The sequence below is a fragment of the Anneissia japonica genome, unplaced genomic scaffold (assembly GCF_011630105.1).
Source record: "Anneissia japonica isolate Jap-2015-1 unplaced genomic scaffold, ASM1163010v1 scaffold288277_len221691_cov202, whole genome shotgun sequence".
NCBI lineage: Eukaryota > Metazoa > Echinodermata > Crinoidea > Comatulida > Comatulidae > Anneissia > Anneissia japonica.
Genome location: NW_022752073.1, coordinates 37,273 through 61,035, shown reverse-complemented (window position 1 = coordinate 61,035; position 23,763 = coordinate 37,273). Strand labels below are relative to the sequence as shown.

Sequence of the window (23,763 nt, the reverse complement as noted above, 5' to 3'; positions counted from 1 at the left end):
AGCTAAAAGGCAGAAAGTAATAAATTTCATAAATTCCTCTGCTCCCTAAGGGGTATTCTAGATTATGTATGAATAAAAACATACAAACAATAAACATAGAGAAAGTGACTTGCCTTAAAAATACAATACAATGCAATTGGGCAGTGCTATAATTATTTGAACCCTAACATTTTTTAAAAATTTAAACCATATTTAAAGCCCCCTTTACCCTAGCTGAGCCAAGGAGGTCAGCTGATGTGCTGTAGCACAAATGGTATGCTATGATTTGTTGATTAATTGAATAAATGAATGATTAAGCAGGGGATATCCAAGATTTTTTCTGGGTTTGGTCGTGATCATAATTTTTTTTGGACCTTTTCTGTAAGAGACAGGAAAATCGATTACACCGCCACCAGCTTGAAGCGAATGGCAGGCTCAGTTTCAGAATTGCTGGAATTGAGATAGATTACGTCACACAATTGGCAAGGTCTTTGGACTCATTGCTGGTACCTCATCAATGCTTTTTTTTATGTCATGGTGAAAAGGCCCTAGAAAAAAATGTCTTTGAAACATTTTTTTTTTTTTTGGGTGGGGTGGTCGTACGACCTTCCCGACCCCCTTGCATACACCCATGTTAAGTAAATCAATAAATGAATGATTGGTTTATTGATTAAATGGATTAATGATAAATGAATAATTGAATTGAATGATTTAAAAATATATCAAAAATAAATGAATGATTAAATATATGATTGATTGAATGAATTATTAAATAAATGATTGAATTAATGAATGATAGGTTAAATGAATGATATAATAAAAGAATAAGTAAATGAAGGAAAACTGTAATGAATGTGTCCTGCTTTATTCAAGTTTTTTTACAAATGTGCAGGGCATCAGCAAAGTAGGCCTACTGTAACTGCAAGGCACCTGCAGGGTTCCATAACACTTGTTGAACCAGATGAAATGTACACTATTGAAAGAGGTGTCTGACATGCCTAGCCATTATTAGAGCAACCGATTGTATGTTAATCTCGCATTACACAGATCTGTTCAAGCAGTTCAGACATTTGTCCCTCATCATAATTCTTTAACAATTTTTTGAATATTTTATATTTTAGTAAAAGTTGTACACAAAGTTTTTAAACTTCTAAGGGGGATTCCCTTCGATTTCGGTTATTTCCTGAAAAGTTATCCTGCAAGTTTGTTCACATCAGAAGGGTGCTATAATTAATGCTTTTCTTTTTGACAATCAATGAATATAAAGTGTTTATTTTATTGGCTATAACTGAAATTTGCCTATTGAACGTATCCCTTCTTGGCCCTTATATCGGAAAAGGTACACAATTTTTAAGGTAGTTGAGAATACTGAATATAAAATTTGTTATTTTCAGTAATAAAGGGAATCCTAAATATTTGTGTTTATCCAGAAATCTATCGTTACATGCCATTATTTGTAAAAATGTTTGAATATTGATTTTTACAAAACATCAGGCTGATTAATCATGAGTTGGCTGTTGTTCATTTTGATTGGTAGGTATTATAAGAGAATGCCTTATAAAAATCACCAATTTACATTCTCGGTTGAAAAAGCATAAATTTTTTCAAGGGATTTCAGTCCCTAGGTCCAGGCGTCACGACCCCCTGACCCAAGCCTCAGTTTCTCTCTCTGTTGCAAAGTGCTTACCAATTCCATCCTATATTCAAACTGTGGTGCTGCCTATGTAATTGACCTTAAATTATATATGGATAATTCCAGTATGCTTTTCTACCGATTAAACTGTTGATATTTTCCTACAATCTATTGATATCAATTCATACATTAATTTTACGTATATAAGAAATGATGTTACATTGTATTGTGACTGAGAAAATGAAAGCGAAAGTTTTGAACTGAAGGTCATAAGGTTATTGCTGTGGCATGTACCCCTGCTCCTTCACCTAACGTTATTCAGTTTACTGACTGGCCCTTAAGTTGTCTTGAAGTTTTTAAGGGAATTCCCCTCTTTTGGTAGGTCATACATGCATCCTATAATAAGGATCTTGTTATTGGCATGCATTTCTTGTTGTACTCCCCAAGTAGCAGAGGTTGGTTTTTAATAGCCTGCTATGTGGTAAACCGATAAATGTTAATTTTGTGTATTCTTTATTTTGATCTTAGAGAATTTTTAGTATACACAGTCCAGTTTTCTTAACGCAATAAGGTTGTAAGCAAAAAGTATGTATTATAATGATGATGATGATAAGGATGATGGAGATGATGATGTTGATGATGATGATGCTGGTGATGATGATGACATTAACAATAACACTAATTAACAATATAAAATGATGTGATGTGAGGTGAGGAAAGATAAGGAATAATTTGTTTTTAGTGGGCTGTGATATTTCGGGATGATGTATTTTTATGTTGAGATGAAAGTATTACATCAGTACTTAGAGAATGTATTTGCTTTGGAAAATTCCCACTTCAAATTCAAATACATCTACATCTCTCTACATCATGTTCTCAACAATGCCTGTTTAGCATCTAGATATCTGTGTAGATGTTGGAATTTCCAAGCAACATATTTGTGCTTTAAAATCCTACACAATTACACCAGTAACAAATCTATGTGCTGTAAGGCCATTGCCCTAAGCTGTTTTCACACATCAGTTCTCTGGGGGCAGCGTGCTGGTTATACTGGCTTCAACAATAAGCTAATCTTTTGACTCTGTCACCATGAACTTTAGCGATGACGCCGCCCCAAGCTTAAACTAAAAATGCTCCTGAAAAATGTATTCCACTCTAATTAAATAAATTTATAAATTAATGTTATTGCAAGTAAAATACACCGATCGTTAATTTTCTTTAATAACTTATAAAACATCCATTGTATTGGTATGACTTCCAAAGGATTGTGCTATATTAGTATAACAATAAAATAATACCGCAGATAGACTTAAAAAGCTTAAATTTTATGCAGTAGTGGATTTATTTAAAGGACATTGTACATACGCATTCAGAGATACTTTTTCAATTATTATATTTCAATAAACAATGTTTATTGTTAGTGCAAAAAAAATAAAATATTCATTGTATTTGTATTATTTCCATACGATTTTGGTATGTTAATGTGAACAAAATAATGCTTTAGATAGGCTTAATAAGCTTAAATTGTATGCAGTAGCGGATTTCGAGTGGGTGTAAAATAAGGAAGGACGTACATATACATCATATCAACCACAGGAAATCTAAGCTACAAGAAATCTAAAAATTGCTACTGAAATATCTATATGAGAAAAGTTGTGGCTTGCTGGTTGCATTTACAATTCATTCTGAACTTTCGAAATGCTAGTAGATTTTCCCATAGCTAAGAACAAGCATTAGAAATTTGCCACAACTAAAAATGTTTACTTTGGACTCCAACCTTTCCTTCACAACCACAGAAGCATCATAGAATTTTCGTAGATCACAGAGGGATAACAAATGATCTGATCTGCAAGAAGGAACTAGGGGAGATCCCTGGTTCCTTGTGACGTCTGTAATTAGAGAGATTTCTATGGTACAGCTGAACCCTCTTTTTAAGCAGTGGTGGCACCGGCATCTGAAATCTGGGGGTTGGGGGGGCAAGTGAAGAGCAAGGTAAATTTTAGTGGGGAGAAATATGCTGGGATGGCCCGAGGTGGGAGTGGTCGGGCGTCGTTTAAAATGTCTCGAAAGTGGTCTAGGGAGCTAATCCCCCGAAAAATATTTTCTGGGGGAACAAATGCTCCTGTGCAAAAATAAAGACTACCCCTATATAAAACATACAAATTTAACATATATTACAGCAAAAAATATTAATTAAATAATATAATAAAATTATTTTAAAAATCAATTAATTAGGCCAACCGTTTTGTATATTATGTACAAATTTATTTACAATAAGTAGGCCTACGTAAAATGTTAAAGTGTAAGGTCATTAAAATTAGTCCCTTAAATGGACTGTTGGTCTAATTACCGTAGATATTCAAGACTAAACGAATAATTTATTTAATTATTGAATTGTTTATTAAAAAAAACCATGAAAACTGATTGTAATTGATTAATTATTGATTGATTGATTGAGTGTTTGATTGATTATGTAATGTTAATCAATTTTTCAATCAATTTGGTAATGACTGTTTAACTGAATGGTTTAATAGATTGCAGATCAAATAATGAATTTTTTAATTGTTTGAATTGATTAAAAGAACCACCATGGAAAAAAAAGGGTATGGTATTTCAGCAACATTTTATTAACAGTATGTAATGATAGTTAAAAATTACATGCACCTATAAACAAAATTTTATATTTCTGATTACTTATAAAACAATTGTACTGTATAAATGAATGGTTTAATTATTTGCAGACCGATTGTCGTTTAACGATTTATTGAATAAATGTTTGTTGATTTATCAATTGATTAAATGATTAATTTATATATTGATTGAATTGGTTTTTTTTTTAACATGAAGACTGGTTGTAATTGATTGATTGTTTATTGACTAGTTGTATGATCGATTGATTTATACTGTTGATCTTTTCAATCGATTATGTAATAACTGTTAAATCAAATGGTTAAGTTAGTTGCAGATCAATTGATATATTATTTGAACAAAATATCTAGTCAGCCAGACCAAAGCAAAGACAACATCAATGTACAAATTGTTTAATTGAATAGTTTTAATTGATTATTTAAGAGACAACAAACAACAATTAAGCAAAAAATATTTAAGCACATTTTTGTTATTATTCAAATTTTTTTGGAGAAAAAAAATCTATAAAAAAAACTCCTGCAAATGAGAAAAAAAAAGGATATTCAAGATTCAGATAAAATGATGAGAAGGTACATAAAAAATATGAAAGAGAGAAATAATTGAACGCCTGGATGAGTCTAGAGTTTGTACCCCAGACTCATTTCCAATGGGGTCCAGTAGCCAGGGGAATTATTGCACAAAAGGGAACATTTACAGATAGTGATCAGGCAAGGTTTGGCAAATATAGTAAAATGATGAACAATACGTTCAGCATATGAATGCATATAATTTAAAAATTGCTAAAATGTTTAAATTGATATTTTAAAAACGTCCAATTATATAATAAATTATATAAAACATGAATACAATAAAATGATAACAGAAAACATTTAAAAGTCAGTAAGCAAATATTCCTTTAGTTTTTTCTTAAGCATCCCATGGTCAGTAATTTATCCTCTTACAGGAGGACAAATCAATACCCATCATTCAACCATCAACCTTCTGTAGTGGTTGACCCTAACCCTATCATGTGTATTGAGCATAATAATGCATAATGCATAGCACATAATATAATGTTTACTTATATCATTATGGTACTTTTATGATCAATATGGTTTGTAACCAGGATTTAAAGGCAGAGGAGTACCTGACTAATGCCAATAAGAATCTTTGAACTATACATTACTCTAATTTTATAAAGTAGATCAGTTCTCGTCATATGTTTTACGATTGATGAAGAAAAAGAGAAAAAAAAACGTATAGCACCTGACACCTGCCTAAAGCATGTCTTGGCTACACTGACCTATTTGAAGAGTTGAACGGTTTTAGATCGGATCCATTTAAAATCTAACGAAAGCGCTTTCGGAATAAATAGTTTCAACGTTGTAATGTTAAAAGTATTGGTTATGCACTTATATAATTGTAAATACATTTTTCTGGTGGTATACTACTAATTATTAACAAATACCTGAATAATGACCCATTTTGTGATACAAACTACAAGTTGCATCTGTGTGTGTGACAATGAAGGCTCAAGATAAGACCTAGGTCATGGGCAAGTCAATTGTTCAGACATCTTTGTGGTCATGTGTGTTTTGGCCTGCCAGCACTCATGCTCATAAATATTTACAGTAGGTGATGATATTTATTACATTTCATTTGTGTGTATGTGCGTAGGCCTACAGTGATTTCCTCCCTTCACGTACCTGCGTTTACTCCTACAAAGGTCCATAACAAAAATCAATACACACGTGAGTGATGCATATTATGCATCATTAAATGGGATTTATAGTGTCCCGCTGAAAGTTTACAAATCAATTTATGTCTCTATTTGCCTGTTTATAGGCGACTACGTTGTATCGCAATAGCATATATATGTTTTGTGGTATAGCAAGGGCCAACAAGAGTGTCATAAGAAAAGTAACTGATTTTGAAATTTGCAGACAGGGGGGTCTTTAAATTTTATCACTGAAATTTGATACTCAACAAACTGCAGTAGACATTGGATGGTTGCCAATGCTTCAGCGTTTACAAATATTTAGCCTCAAGTCATATTCATAAATCTACATGTTATTAGTTGCTAGGTGACTAAGACAGGTATAGCTCATACCATGCAAATTGTTGTTTATTTTATAAGTGACACTGAAACTGTAATTACTGTTTGGTTATTATAGACCTACTCTTGCCTGAAAAAAGACTAAACTGAGATGATATTGTATTCATTATTCAAGGTAACTTCATGATATATTGTTTTTGGTTGTTATTGGTTCTATTTAAAACAATGTAAAATAATACCATGTATAGTATTAAATTTATGCCAGTATCAGTAGTATTTACTGTTTACATCCTAGTTATGAAGCTCTCCAAAGAAAATGATTTTACTTCCTATTATTACAATAATTCATGTAATGAATGTCTCAAAAGTGGTCCATGGAGCTAATCCCCCAAAAAAATATTTTCTGGGGGAACAAATGTTCCCATGCCTTGTCTCTTATACACTCTGATATACTGTACCAAACCTCCTTCCCATTGAAGTCATGCATCACATTTGTACCATAAATTTACCATTTACATGCAGGAATGTTCCAGCTCCAGGGAATCTAAGCACCCACAGGCTCTTTCGGGTATCTAACCGTTCCTCATAGGTATCCCGTTCCTCTCCTTAAAGGGGGAAAAAGGACTGCTGTAGAACAACAAATTAATAGGTATGAATAGTACGATCAACTTCATTGCAATTTGCATTAAATATGAAATTGAAGTTTAACAATAATTCATGTAATGAAATTAATACGGAATTGCACAAGATGAAAAAAGCAAAAATAAAGACTACCGGTATATAAAACATACAAATTTAAAATATATTACAGCAAAAAGTATTAATTCAATAATATAATAAAATTATTTTAATAATCAATTAATTAGGCCAACTGTTTTGTATATTATGTACAAATATATTTACAATGAATAGGCCTACATAAACTGTTAAAGTGTAAGGTCATTAAAATTAGTCCCTTAAATGGACTGTTGGTTTAATTACCATAGATATTCAAGACTAAAGTAATACTTTTTTTATTGATTGAATTGTTTATTTTAAAAAACCATGAAAAATGATTGCAAGTGATTAATTTTTTATTGATTCATTGAGTGTTTGATTGATTATGTAATGTTAATCAATTTTTCAATCGATTTTGTAATGACTGTTTAACTGAATGGTTTAATAGATTGCAGATCAAATAATGAATTGTTTGATTGTTTGAACTGATTAAAAGAACAACCATTGGAAAAAAAAGGGTATGGTATTTTAGCAACATTTTATTACTGGTATGTAATGATGGTTAAAAATTTACATGCACCTATAAACAAAATTTTACATTTCTGATTAGTTATAAAACAATTGTACTGTATATACAAATGGTTTAAATATTTGCAGACCGATTGTCGTTTAACAATCTATTGATTAAATGTTTATTGATTTATCGATCGATTGATTAAATGATTAATTTATATATTGATTGAATTGTTTTTTGTTTTTTTTAAACGAAGACTAGTTGTAATTGATTGTTTATTGACTAGTTGTATGATCAATTGATTTATACTGTTGCTCAATTTTTCAATCGATTTTGTAATAACTGTTTAATCAAATGGTTAAGTTAGTTGCAGATCAATTGATATATTGTTTGAACAAAATATCTAGTCAGCCAGACCAAAGCCAAGACAATATCAATGTACAAATTGTTTAATCGAATAGTTTTAATTGATTATTTAAGAGACAACAAACAGCAATTAAGCAAAAAATTACAAAATATTTAAGCACGTTTTTGTTATTATTTAAATTTTTTTGGAGAAAAAAAAATCTATTAAAAAAAATATAATGAAAACTAGATTTGAACTCGTCACTGAGGACGAGCTAGGTGATCCGCCGCACTTTGACCCACGAGGAACAATAATTAAATGCTGATTATGGCAAAATACGATAATTTAGTTTGTTAAAAAAGAATTTTGAGCATTTTAAAAGATTTACTCATGCGTACGCGCACGTCATGACGCATGTGCGCATCTTAATGTCACTGTTGTCTCCTGATATGAGATATATATGTATCAACTTTCATTGACAAATGCCTGTTGGTGAAGGAGTAATGATCATTCATAGTATTTATCATATAAAAATTCAGTTTTTTTACTTCAGGATGGCAATATGGTGACGTCACAATGTCTGATCAGCTATTACCGGTATGATATATAAAATCATATCTACAACTCATGTGCTTTTAGAATATGTAATAAAAATTGGGGGTCACCTTTCATCCTAAGGAGCTATATTTAATTATAAATAGGCATAATTATAAGCATATGTAATATTTGATGCACGCATACGCGCACGTTAAGACGCGCATACAAAAAAGTAAGATACTTAACATTCAAACTTGATCTGAAGTATAAGCACATTTAATATTATTCAGAAATGACAAATGGTTAAGATGATATGACGTCATCAACGTTTTGAGAGTTTTTAATTCAGATGGCAATATGATGACGTCACAATGTCCGATCAGCTATTATGATATATAAAATCATATCTAAACCTCATGTGCTTTCAGAATATGTAATAAAAGTTAGGGGTCACCTTTCATCCTAAGGAGCTATAACTGATTTAAAAAAGACATGATATAAAGCATATATTAATTTTGACGCTCGCGTTATTACGTGCGCACAAACATTTAATGTACATAACATTTAACCATGACCTGAAGTTTATACCCACTAAATATGATTCAGAAATCATGACTAATTAAGGTGATTATGGGATCATCAAAGGCTGGATGAAAGAAAGATGAGGGTGGTAAGCAAAACCCTATATTTTGACCATAATGACGTCATCAAAATGTAAAAAATTCCACATATATGAAAGAGAATTGCCTCAGCTACAACATACTCTAAGTTGGAAGACAATGGATCAAGAATAAGCGAGATACGCTCAAATGCGCATTTGCTAAAATGAGGTCATCGATAATATTCAGTTTGTTGAATTCAGATGGCAATATGATGACGTCATAATGTCCGATCAGCCATTATGACCTATAAAATCATATTTACAACTCATGTACTTTCAGAATATGTAATAAAAATTGGGGGTCACCTTTCATCCTAAAGAGCTGTAACTGTTTAAAATTAGGCCCGATTTTAGCAAAATTTCACTGTATATCGGCACAAATGCCCACAAAGGTCACTATGTTTGATGCGTGCGTACGGCATTGTTATTGGCCATAGAGTGATTGAAAAGATTGGAAACTTGTCAAAACAATGTCAAGAACCTAAAATGTGACAAAATTAATTAATTTCTAACTTCCATACGTGCTGCGCGCGTAAAAATGCGCATGCGTAGTAGTAAATTTCAAAAAATTTTGAAATGCTCAAAATGGCCTGAAACGTGCTCTAATTTAATCTAAATGTGATTTCGAGCTTTTTAAAAGTTTGACGCACGCGTTATGACGCGCACGCGTAAAATTAGGGTAAATTACATTTAACATTGACTTGAAGTTAATGCTCACTTAATACGATTTCGAAATGGCAATTGATTAGGCTGATATGATCAATAATGTAAAAACGCAAAATTGCGCGTAGATGACGTCACACATAACTGCGCACTTTGAAAACCTTATTGTGACTATTCCAGGCCAAGCTAAATGTTTGTTGAAGCGTGCATGTATGAATCTCGAGCCAATTTTTAGATATCGTGCTAACAAGAAATGGGGAGAACCTAGAATGAAAAAAAAAGATTTCGGACAATAACAAGAGGTAGCGGAGCGGAGCGGATCACCAATAATGTTAAACTAAAAATTACTTTATTTAGTTAGCTTTAAAGAGACTGACCTTGATGAATGTTAAATTACAAAAAAGTGGGTTTTTTTTATTCAATAGCATTTATAATATAAATATAGTTTAGGCCCTATAAAAAATATTATTAGTTTATCACCCTATCTGGGCAGGAAAAGTGATGAGGGAGGGAGGCTTTTTTTAAAATTTTTTATTTTGCTAAAGCCAAGTATATTCCCTTGGTTTGTTTGCTGGTGCATTGATATTCAAAGTAAAACATGATTTAGATAATGTAAACAATATCTACTAACTATTTAATAAAATAAATGAAAAAAATAAGAAAAAATTAAATAAAAAAATAAATAAATAAAAAAATAAAAAAATTTTTTTTCCAAAAAAATTTTTTTCAATTTTTTTTTTTTTTTCTAGTACCATAGAAGGCATGCGCGCGAGGATGATAAACTAATAAATTTTTTTATTGGGCCTTATTTATATATTTTTATTTTATGTGTAAAAAATAGTTAATAAAATAACAAGGTCTCGTAATCTTGAAAGCTCTGATGAGGGCAGTATAATAGAGGCAGTAAAGTATATTGGCCCTAATGGCTGCCCATAGAAAAAATATCTATTAAGCAATCAGCACAAAAAAGATATTAAAGTAATCAGCACAAAAAAGATCTATTAATCAATCAGTTGGGTATTCCTAGAGCTTCTCATTCGAGCTAAAAAATTTGAGAAATGAAATTAAAGTGGGTGAAACTCCTACAAAAGAGAAAAAAAAGATTTCTTTGATTCAGATAAAATGATGAGTGTAGTGTTTAAAAGCATGGTAGCTGGTCACTATCTAGCTTATAATATCAATTATACTAGAAATTGCAAATTGAAAGTGAAGTGCTGCAAAGTATAACTGCATATAAATGTTCTTCGAACAAAATTATTTATGCGATTCAAGTGAAAATAATGAATAATAAAAATATAACAAATAATATGAGACATGACCCATTGCTATATTAGAACACTTCTCATTGGGTAACAAAGTCGTTCAAGAATATGAATTGGCTGCTTCGCAGCAATTATAGCACCAATTTCACAAAATATAGCAATAACTGAGTTTAGCATTAAATAGCGATTAAAAGCATGTTAGTAGCTGCCACAATGCTTTAACTGCATTTTTTTACTATACAATGTTTGCGATGATAGGCGTTAGGGTTAAGCATGCCAGCAGTTTACCATTTACCATTGAAGGCTTTTGCACATATAGTGTTAGGCACGTCAGCAGATTACCGTTGAATAGACCTTTGCAACAATATGCATTAGGGTTAAACATGTCAGGCGTTGGCGCCGATAGGCGTTAGCGTTAAGCACTTTAGCAGATTACCATTTAAAAGGCGTTTGCAACGATAGGCATTAGGGTTAAGCACGTCACCAGTTTACCATTGAATAGGCGTTTGCGATGATAGCGTTAGGGTTAAGCACGTCAGGGGTTTGCAACAACAGGCGTTATGGTTAAGCACGTCACCTGGTTACCATCGAATAGGCATTTGCGACGATGTGCTTTAGGGTTAAGCACGTCAGGCATTTGCGGCGACAGCCGTTATGGTTAAGCACGCCAGCTGTTTACCATTGAATAGGCGTTTGCGACAATAGGCGTTAGGGATAAGCACGTCAGTTGTTTGTGCCGATAGATTATAGGGTTATTTTGTGGATTAAGGTTGGAGAACGTCAGTAGTTTACCATTGAATAGACGTTTGCAACGATAACAAATAAAAATAGGAAAAATAACATATTCAATTACAAATGACCGGTGAAAATGCCTATTCATTAGCGTACACAGTTCCTACTGACGACTTCTGAAATTCTTATTAGCCCTAATTCCTATTCATTAATGCAATGCCTGGCAAACGCCTGATGACGTGCTTAAACCTAACGCCTATCGTCGCAAACGCCTATTTAATGACATTCTTTTAATCACTATTTAATGCTTAGATTTTGTAAAATGGGTGCTATATGACTGCTATTATAAGCTATAGCTATTGTATAACAGCTACGAACATGCTTTTAATCCTTATTTAATAATTAACCCTGTGATTGCTAACACATTTTGAAATGGGTGCTATATGACTGCCATAGGTATAGCTGGTGACCAGCTACTATGCTTTTAATCACTATTTAATGCCCTTTAATATTTAACCCAGCTATAACGGACAATATCACAATGATATAAACAGCAAATATAGAACATATAATACAGTTGATGTGCTACAGCAAAGATATTGATATATTTTGTGAAATGGCTATATGACTGCTATTATAAGCTATTACAAGCTGTAGCTAAAATGACTAGCTAGGCCTACTACGATGCTTATAAATGCTACCGTATTTAATGCTAGGACCAATCATGCGCTTTAATGGCCCGTTCTACATCGAGATAATGCTATACCGCAACCTGGGTACCCATAAATATCTGGCAGTCGCTAGTTAACGGATCTAAAATTTTAATTCACTGGTGGCACTAACGGGCTTCTGTACTTAGCTCTCTTGTTGGCGAGTCTTAACCTTTTGTATAGCGGAACAAAATAATAATGTATATATTTCTATTGTACAGTATGAATATTGGTTCTGGTTACATTCAGCTCAGTAGCCTGGTACTCAACCAGGTATTCAAAACACACCGTCGTGGAGAAAAGAGGATATGTAGCTACAAGTTCTTTGACTTATGACAAACATTACCAGCCTCAGAATTTAAACCCCAACATCTTGCAATAAACCAATTGCTATGCCATGGTGAGCAAGTGTGTAAGCCACTGTCATATCTAGGGGTGCACAGGGTGTGGGCTTGGCCGCCCTTCTCCTACATTTAAGATGTCCATGGCAAAAGAAAAGTTGTGCTTAAGTAGTAAAAATCTCATTTCACTTTATTTTGTGACCTAGTGTCCCCTCACTTAATCATCAAAATCCCCACTCCATCTTCACTCCTGCCATCAGCCCTAAATTTCATGACTCCTAGATACAGCACTGGAGTAAACCCCACGATCAATTATTTGCATGAGATTTTTTAGGCTTGTTGTTGGAATTTGCTATAGAATAGACGATGTATGCATGAATGATGTTACATAGAGTAACTGCAGTAAGTCAGTTATTTTATTTGTGATTATGTCTGCGTAATAATGTATTTGGTAGTGTTGCACCACACATACCGTAACATCATTTCTGCCGTTTTGTGAAAGTACAGGTGTTAATGGTAGGCCAGCCGATACCCTTTTTCTTCTTTAAAATTTAGCCGAAAACAAGTATTTTAACAACACTGAATTATTCATCATTCAAGGTAATTTCATGATATTTTTTTTTCATTTTCAATATTTAAAAAGTGTATAATACTGTAGGTCTCCAATGATAAAGAATAATATACTATGTCTAGAAAATATAGTACAGTAGGAGATAGAAATTGCTGTATAACACAGGCAGACAAACCTTTTTGGTAAATATTGCCAAGAAAGGCCCATATCCACCACAAACCAGAAAAGATCAACATTTTTATACCATCCAAGAGCATACTGAATATAAAATTGATTTTCTGCATAAAAGAGTAAAAAGGAAATATATGTTTATATTACATTTTAACTAGTAAGTTCTCATTTTCATCCACATTTGTTGATGAAGTTAGAAGTTAAACTGTTCAATAATAATTTTATTTATTTCATACATTTATTCATGTGCTTATTTCTTATCCTGTTTCTTTTTTTCAGAATGAAGGTGCTTGTAATTTGTTTGCTGAGTGTGTTTTCTGTGGTTCCGGCTGGGGATAGCTTTTTTGGGAACAGAAAATACTTCTGTCGAAATGCTGCCTCTGTTCGTCTTTCATGTAATGTTGAAAATCCTGACAAATTTGTGTACTGGGTTAAAGAACTCGACACTGGTTCCAAAATAGTTGCATTTAAGACACTTTCCTCGGGTAAACTTGATGCACTTGTACCAAGATATAAGATGACAAAGGCCCTCTCTTTGACCATTTATGATCCGGTTGAAGGTGAAGAGTTTAGGTGTTACATGGATGATGATGTTTCAGGTGGTACCACTCTAACCCTGGTTAAATACAAAAAACCAGATCTGATGGGAATTGATGGATGTGATACTTACCCATGCATGATTGCTATTGACATTGCATCAACTGAAGGCTTGACATGTGGGTCTAGTGGACACATTCCAAATGACGGTGTTCGAGTCACATGGCACCAATTGTCCAGCAAAGATCTTAGGGAACTGCATCAGAGAAAAAGAGTATATGATGTCCAAAAATCAGTAAAAGTAGAAACAATCACTACTGTATACTGCATCATTGAAGGTAAAGCATTGTGTGGCAAGCCAAAAAAATTTAATGTTTTAGTCTATGAGGAACACAATTCCTGGAAAAGTTTTTTCATTCCTTATGTGATTTATATGATATTCTCTTTATTTATATGTATAGTATTAGGATGGAAGAGGAGGTTGAGAATTGATGATATACTTAGTAATTATTTTTGTTTTTTTCTGGGTTTAGTGTTTTTGTATATGTATATAAATATATAAATAATATTCAAATTAAGTTGCTGCTTAGCACTAGGAACACAAATAATGTATAAATGAAAAAAGAGGTCTCTGGTGGGAACCTAGTCCGCAATCTCTCACTATGACAGCTAGCATCTATACAGTATGACGCTCTTTGAGATAGTGAAAGATTGCAGGTTTGATTCCCACCAGTTTCCAGCCATACCTATTGTTTAATAGAGTGTATCTGACGTTATTTCTATATTAATAGGATCCATAGGCTGTTGTATATATGGTTCAAGGTGGTGATCCCGTTCTTAGAGGTGATCCTGATCCTAGTGGTGATCCCGTTCTTAGTGGTGATCACGGTCCTAGTGGTGATCCCATTCTTAGAGGTGATCAAGATCCTAGTGGTGATCCTGTTTAGAGGTGGTCACAATTCTAGTGGAGATTTCATTCTTAGAGGTGATACCATTCTTAGAGGTGATACCGTTCTTAGAGGTGATTATGATCCTAGTTGTGATCCCATTCTTAGAGATGATCATGATCCTAATGATGATCTGGTTTCTGGAAGTGATCGAGATTTCATCTGAACTCTGGGGGGGATAAAGCATCCAGCATGGACTCAACAAATTAATCAGTCATGGAGGAATAAGTTGAAAATCTACATACTGTATAGTCCTATATGTCATACAATGCATTTATAAATATATACTGAATATAAATCAGGATGAACTTATTGGGTTGCATAATGTTTATATCTTTATGACTACGTAAAGTATTTCATATTGTCAGCAGAACTGACCACACTCATCAGTTGGATGGAAACATTAATGAAAATTCTATAATGACTAAATATATTAATGACTTCCTGATTGCTTCAAATTTTTAGAGATATAATATGTAATATGCAATATGTATGTAAATGTAATGAATACTCACATATGTACAATTTTGAATTTAGAATCACTACAATTTATTCCTACAAATTTTTTGACTACTCTTGTAGTCACTGCCAACGCTTGGCTTAAAATTATTAAATAATTACATATGTAATTTATAATTGGTTTTTTAATATCTTTTAATATATAAGTCATTATAATGTGGCAAAGACAAGCCAAACTGGTCACTCCTAGCAAAAAATTCGATTTTTTTGTTATTAATACAGGGTTAAGCAGTAAGATAAAAGTTATAAAATTTATATCCAACATTTAGTTATTAAGAGTCAGTAAGAGTTTAAACATACAACTGCTTATAGAACAGTATTTTTTCTTCACAGTTTTTGATTTCAGACATTTCGTAAAGTAGAGACCAACACCAAATCATAAAAAATGTTGTTTTAAAACACTGAAAATGGGGAAAATACAAACATAGAATGATGTATAGGTATGTAAGGTTAGTTTAGTGTAATAAATAGATTTTGAAAATGTTGACATTCCAACATGTTTTGGCCATTTTCTCAGAAACACAATTTGCAAGGAGTAACTGGTTTGGCTTGTCTTTCCCACATTTATTATATAGTATAATTGTAGTCAGATTTTTCTTCAAATTATTCTGTACAGTACTGGGAAAATACCGGCAAACAGTATGCTTTACTTTTATCATATTTTATCCTGAGGCCAACAACCTACTTACAAGCTGTGAAAGATCATATTTCATGGGATGATTATTATGATGATCCAGTGACATCTAATATAAAAATATCAGATCCTCCTCACTTATTTGTCATCATATTTCCCGACATCACCCCCTACTGTATCATTTTCACAATTCCATTTGATATTTGCGCTCTGCTCACAAATATTTAGATTCAAATGTCTTGTTAGATTTATTGTTGTTGGTCTATTTAGATTTAGTTAAGAAACTAGCTGCATAGACCTACTGTCTGTATTGAGCTAAAAAAAAAAACTTAAAAAAAAAAAAAAAATTAATATTTAAATTGTTTACTTTGTATACTTAAGTATATCCATAGACCTTTTTACAATGATTTTAAACTTTATCATTAAAAAGAACTATTAATACAATTTTCTTTATGATTTATTTTTTATAATCATTTATTTGTTTATTTATTTATTTAATCTTTCTTTATATTGTAGGGACTTTCAGTAGCGGTACTGATTTTCAAAGTGGTACAGTGATGTGAAAGATAAATACAATACAGTGAAATAAATAAAGAATTCAAAATAAATAAACAAAAGAAAAAAGTCATTGATGTAAAAAATTATTTTAAATAATATTTTTAATGTAAAATTTGACATCTCTTCATTCAGCTACTTGTTATTGTTACTTGTATAGCGCCTTTCTTTTTAGTTACAAAGCGCTGTAAGTGACTCACCACAATAAGTCAAAAATATCCCCCCCCCCACCCTGANNGCATAGAACCAAACCCAAGCAAAGTGAGCTAACTTTACTAATGCAATAAAGCAGTAGAAAAATAAGAAAACAAACAAAACAATAAACAAATACAATCAAGCAAGGTGAGAGAACTATTGAAAAAGGCTATGTGTGCCTTTAGAATGTGAAGTATTGTTAAAGGTACATTTTAAAAGCCAAATAATAACCAGCATATTCTTTATAGCATTCGAAGGTCATGAGAAGTAATTTTTCATTCCAAATCACATTTAGTCTACTCTCATATGGTTGTGCAGTATGATATTAGGCCCACCCTGGTCATTTGCTCATCGGCTTACAGGTACTCATATTTAATTACAGTAGTGGAGCGAAGACATTTGCTATAGAATGTAGAATAATGTAGGCTATGCATGAATGATGTTGTATAAATGTAGCTGCAATAATCAATAATTTGTTATTCATAACAGTAATGAACCGCCATAACAGTTACGGTCGCTGCTGTTAATTTTGTGAATGTACAGGTGTTAATGGTAGGCCTGCCAATAACCTTTTTCTTCTATAAAATTAACCTGAAAACAAGTATTTTAACAACACTGAATTATTCATCATTCAAGGTAATTTCATTATATCATTTCAGTATTTAAAAACAATGTATAATGATACAGTATATAATAATATACTATGTCTATCTCCAGTAAGTATGAGATAGAAATGGAATAGAAATTGCTGTAGGTCTACAACATAGGGAGATATACCTTCCTTGTAAATGTTTCCGAAAGTCCACCTTCCCAGGGGTCCCAAGTTGGAAGAAGTTGTGTCTGGGAGATCTACAGAGGCCGATCCAGGATTTGGGGGTGGGGTGGGGGTGCAAAACTTTTACAGATTTAGGACAGGCTAACCACCTCAGCCCCAGTATGGTTGGGGCTAATAGAAAGAACATTTATGATTGTGGCACCATTCCCATTTTTTTAATAATTTGGAAACATGTAGGGGCCGGGGCCGACTGCCCCTTCCCTTTGAATCTTCCACTGATATGCAGTGATTAATGACTTTTGTAACACATTTTATTTTATTACTGTACATATTGATGCCCATCCGCACTGCTTCCATGAGACAATTGATAATAAAATATTGAAGCATGCAAATACTGTATTATGAAATTTGCGGCAGACTCCCGCAAGTTCTGGAAGATGTGGGAACACTGCATTCCAAACCGGAGAATGTCCACGTTTTTAAGACAGTCAAGACTTTTATTTTATTTTCTGCATGAAAGATTAAAATGGAAATTTTTTTTTACATTTTAACTTGTTGTTTATCATTTTCATCCATATTTGTTTGAGAAGTTAGATGTTAAACTGCTTAATAATTATTTGATTTATTTCATATATTTATTGACGTGCCTATTTTTTATCCTGTTTTTTGTTTTCAGAATGAAGGTTTATGTAATTTGTTTGCTGAGTGTGTTTTCTGTGGTTCTGGCTGAGAATAACTTAGCTGAGAAAAGTACATACTACTGTCAAAACGATACGTCTGTCAATCTTCCTTGTATTGACGTTGAAATTACTTCAGAATCGAAAAATGTGTACTGGGCTATTAAAAATGACACTGGTTTTAATGTTGTTGCATCAAAGGTACTGTTGACGGGCGAAATTGATGCACCTGACCCAAAATATAAAATGACAATAAAGAACCTCTCTTTGACTATATTTGATCCAGTTGAAGGTGAAGTGTTTACATGTTACGTAGATGGCAAAGTTTCAGGTGGTACCACTCTAGAACTGGTTACATACAAAGAACCACATCACATGGGGGTTTATGGATGTGATACTTACCCATGTAAGATTGCTTTTGATATTGCATCTACTGTAGGCTTGACATGTGGGTCTAGTGGACACCTTCCAAATGAGAGTGTTCAAGTCACATGGCCCCAGTTGACCAGCAAAGAACTTAGGGAACTGCATCAAAGTAAAAGAGTATATGAAGTCCAAACAACAGTCAAAGTAGAGACACTCACTCCTGTATTGTGCATCATTGATGGTGAATCATTTTGTGGCAAGTTAAACACATTTGCTGTTACAATCTACAAAGTAGACCATAGTTTCTGGGAAAATTGTGTCTTTACTTTTGTGACAGCCTTTTTAATAACATGTGCAATAATATTTGGATGCAAGGAAACGAGAATAGTTAAGATGTTTGGAATTACTGATATAAATCATTATTTTATAATTTTTTTGCTGTGTTTGGGGTTTATGTATTTTTCCTCTTGTACTGTAATAGGGTATATTAGATCTTATTTATAGGCCAAGATACAGTTGACGTACAGTAATTCAAACTATTAAAAGTATATTAGGCCTATTAATGATAACATTTTTTTATTATTATCTAAATTATAAATACAACTAGAAGCTTGACTATAATTGCTTTATCATTTGTTACATCCATCACCTTTTCTATGTAGCCCTCTAATGAAACTGCTGGTTGTAAGCGGTTGCTAAATATTTATAAATCAAAATACTTGTTGGTGGTGGCCGGTTGCTTAGGTGCACGTATTAAAATGATTTGTTAGTAGTACGCGCACTGACACCCATTACACAGCTCTTTGCAGCTAGCTCTTCGCAATACACAGATGAATAAATAAAGAGTGTGGTTAATTAAATTTATTAGGGGTTATTAGGTAGCTCTAACCTCCTGGTTGGCATTTCTTTAATAGATTTAAATGTATTGTAAACAATATCATGCATTATTTCAGTTGTTGTTAACAACTTATTTGTTTGTTACTTTGATTTCTCTGTATTTGATTGGTTAACTAATTAGCAGATTTATTAGGTTGTGTTATTATTAAATGTATTATACAATACTTAATACAACAAACTGATTTATTGGGTTGTATTTATCCAAGTGTCATATAGTACTGTACATTAGATTAAATAAATACAGCCTGATCATTTTTAGATTGTATTTACTTAAATAAATACAACCTAACAGTTAACCAGGTTAATACAACCTAACCTGGTTGTATTTATTTAACTAAATTTACTGTTATATTTAAAGAAATACAACAGAAATGATTATGCTCTATGGTAAATTTAGTAAAATAAAATACAACCTGATAAATTGTAGGACAAAAACCACCCAGGAAAATAACCACCTGGACAAAAACCACTCAAAATGGACTATACCATTATAAAAGTGGGTGGACCATTTATAATTGAAAGTAATTTTTAAAAGAAGTAGGGACAAGCACTTTTAGAAATTAAAACTGTATTCAATTAACAAATTTGTTTTAATGAAAATATGTACTATAAATGTTAAGTAATTGCTTATTAACCTACATGCATGTTGTCAAAAGAGTTGAATGAACTAAAGGCATATAAGTCACAATGTAAACTACAGTATCCTATTGTAAAGCTAGATACACTTGTAAAAGTCCCTTGTGTCCTTGGGCAAGGCACTTTATCTATGGTTGTCTCTCTCAACCCAGAAGTTCAAGTGGGTACGGTACCTGGTCTGAGTTGTGTTCCATATGTGCTTGATCCTGGGACCAGGGGTAATAATGTAAACGCATAGAGGTCTCCACAATATGCGCTATATAAGTCAACAATTATTATATATTAAAAAAATCCCACCCAACATTGTTCACCCCACAGCCCACCCCGCTTTAACAATGGTGTAGTCCATTTTGGGTGGTTTATGTCCAGGTGGTTATTGTCCTGGGTGGTTTTTGTCTGATTTCCAATAAATTTGGATTTATTGGAAATATAGTCATGATGTGCCTATAGTCAACTTTCCATCATGATTGCTTTTGAAAAAAATGTTAAAAATTCAAAAAAAAAAAAAGAGTTTTTAAAATGAATTAAAAAATTGATGCCGGTGACTGTCGGGTACATGTTGTGAAGTGAATCTGCCTCAGCGAGATATCCTGATTGAAAGAGTTAGTAAGCTAAGTAGAAGATAAGTTTCGATTTAAATTCTATGTACCAGTATCAATGGCCACACATTTCTAAACAACAATCTCAAAACACCACCTACGCTCAGTCCGTTGCATGTTGCATGGCCTCTGTGCAAAATTTTTCTCTGGACCCACACCTGGATCGATGCTTTGATATACTTTGTATAAATTTACCAGAAATGAAAAATAGTATGCATGTATTTTTTTTTTCTTCAAATTTCAACATATCCTGTTGAACCAACTCACGAGGTCAACGACCTACTTACCAGCTAAGAAAGATCACTTTTCATTGTATGATTATTATGATGATACAGTGACATCTAATATAAAAATGTCATGATTCTCCTCACCTATTTGTCATCATATTTCCAGACATCGATCCCCTACTGTCATTTTCACAACTCCACTTGATATTTGCACTCTGCTGTCAAATATTTAGATTTGAATGTCTTGATAGAATTTATTGTTGTTGGTCTATTTAAATTTTGTTAAGAGTACAGACCTACTGTCTGTATTGAGCTAAAAAAAAAAAAACTTGAAAAAAAAAATCAATATTTAAATTTTTTACTTTGTCTACTAATTTATGTATATTTCCTGTTAAATAACGGATGCCCTTTTACAGTTGTTGCTTGTCAATTATAGTACATAATGTAGTGAATTACAATTTACTTTATTTTCTTTATTTTGCTGGCAATATATTAAATGATTTTTTAGAAATTAGTAAATCAGTGAAAACCGTTGTTGCTGTTGTTATTAGTATTATTATTGGCATAATAAAATCAAGTTTGATTAAAACTTTACATAGACAAATTAAAGCACATACAGTATTTAGGAAGTAAATACATTTTAAAACTAACAAGATGCTGACAAATACCTTTATACTGTGTTTGCAATTATAATGAGTATGTGTGCCTGGGCCTATATCGATGCAAAACTGTTTTTTAGTAATAAATACAAATGGAAATGATATGATTTGTCTACATTGTTTGATTTTGTGTATTGTTTATGTACTATATTATTTTGGTGAACGTATACATGTACATACCTGTAGTAAAATACCTCAGTGAACCTTTTCATCAAGAAATTCTCCCGCGACTTTAAACTCATTTTTTTCGGAAGAACAATTAACGACATGAATAATCAAAAACAACATCAGTAATGTATAGTTAACAGCAAATATATACAAAAACAGCAACAATAAAAAAAAAAAACATCACCAGAGACACTGTTTTAATACAATTGAAATATAGAAACTACAACATGTTCCCATTTGAGTACTGGTATTTTTATTTATATTTTACTATTTCTGTATTACGAAAAAAAAAATTATTTCAGGACATCAAATATTTATTTAGTGTTCAAAAATCAAAATAGTTATGTTAAAGTGTAGAAATGTTTTTGCAAAATTTTACATTTTCCAATGGGAATTCACCTAACCTGGATAAGCAGTGTTATTACAGTACTTTAAATCGCTGACCTGAAAACCTACCCACCGGTGGGGTAAATTGGAAACGAAACCAGACGGAGTCACTTTTCTATCATCATTCAATCAACAGGTGACTCCGTTAACGTTAACGCTTGTGGTGGGTCTCGTGACAAAAAAAAAATATTTTGCAGTCTGGTATTTTTGAAATAGCATTGGGAAAATACCCCGTCACGTGGTTGAAAATACTAATATGGTGATGAAAGAAGTGAAGGCAGCTGATGATGACGCCGATGATAAGACCAAAATTAATTTCAGTTTCACGCCCGTCCCTCCCTCATCAATTTTAGGAGCTACATGCAGTTTTTCAAAAACAATCATTTTTCTATGGAAATAAAGATAATCGCGATCTGGAAGATTGTTGTCAATAGCGTAAGCAGATGTGGTGAAAATATAAATCATTAGAATACATTACGAAGACTGGTTTTGCTTCTTTAAATGATTAATAATACATTATTTGATATTTACCGGCTTTTTTCCACAAGTATATAGGATACCGTAGTAAATAGTAAATCACAAAAAAATAACTTCAAATCCCGGACGTGAGGCTAATAGGCCTAATAATAATTAATTTTATTTGGCCTAAGGCCAAATAAAAGGGGGAAAAAAACATTGTGTTGGCTTCGCCCGACCGACCCAAAATGTTCAAAATTGAGGGTCGGCATTTTATTGTTATTAGGCCCCTATGCCTATTATTATTTTTTTTACAAACAAAAAAATGTTTTTTAATGACCTAAAAAGGCTGGAATAGGCTTATCTTGCAACGGTAGGAGATGCGACAGAGTTATGTGATAGTTTTGCTCTTCAATTTAGATTCAAATTAGAGAATGGTCTTTGTTGTATTTTTGTGTATTTTCTACTTTTAGGCATAAACACATTATCGGTAAAACAACAAAACAAAAACAAAAAAACTTTTCCTACCGACCTACTAGGCCGAGAGCTAGCAACATAAGATTTCACCCATATTGACTCCCTCGGAAAAAACCCCCAAAAGTCAATTTCACTCTATCTGGCACATTTTGTCAGAACAAAGCACTGTGAGCGTACATCATGAAAAACCTAAATCTTACATGATATCAGGCTGGGAAGGTGGTGTAAGACCCCCTACAAGGTACACCCACCTAGCCACTTTTCTATCTTAATGCATTGGCAAAACCTCCTAAACATGACAGTGTAGAGAAATGCACCCCATGTTGCCCATGGACCAACTCTTTTCCTAACAAAGCATTATCGGTGTACATCACATCTTACCCTATATCAGGTTAGGAAAGTCATGTAAGACCCCCTACAAATTACCACCCCCCCCCCCCCCCCCGCCCCCTCCCCACACCCCCCCCCCCCCCACCCCCCCCCCCCCCACCCCCCACACCCAAAAAAAAAACAACCACCAAAACAAAAATA

General features: G+C 32.8%; 2 protein-coding genes across 3 annotated transcripts; both read left to right on the top strand.

Annotated features, from left to right (window-relative positions):
* Nucleotides 1-13,688: 13,688 nt before the first annotated feature.
* LOC117122108 lies at nucleotides 13,689-15,478 on the top strand. The gene is made up of 2 exons (XM_033267583.1): nucleotides 13,689-14,396; nucleotides 14,850-15,478. Exons 1-2 carry the CDS (start codon nucleotides 13,709-13,711, stop codon nucleotides 14,885-14,887), a joined length of 726 nt encoding a protein of 241 aa, XP_033123474.1. The 5' UTR covers nucleotides 13,689-13,708; the 3' UTR covers nucleotides 14,888-15,478.
* A 1,480-nt stretch (nucleotides 15,479-16,958) lies between these two features.
* On the top strand, nucleotides 16,959-20,961 carry LOC117122106. Of its 2 annotated transcripts, none has more exons than XR_004447668.1 (2): nucleotides 16,959-17,544; nucleotides 18,360-20,961. XR_004447668.1 is itself a non-coding variant. In XM_033267582.1 (2 exons), the coding sequence occupies exons 1-2, from the start codon at nucleotides 17,215-17,217 to the stop codon at nucleotides 19,228-19,230; spliced, it is 927 nt and encodes a 308-aa protein (XP_033123473.1). In that variant the 5' UTR covers nucleotides 16,991-17,214; the 3' UTR covers nucleotides 19,231-20,961. The 2 variants fall into 2 exon arrangements, 1 of the variants encoding a protein (XP_033123473.1); XM_033267582.1 differs by having other exon boundaries at nucleotides 16,991-17,270.
* Nucleotides 20,962-23,763: the final 2,802 nt, after the last annotated feature.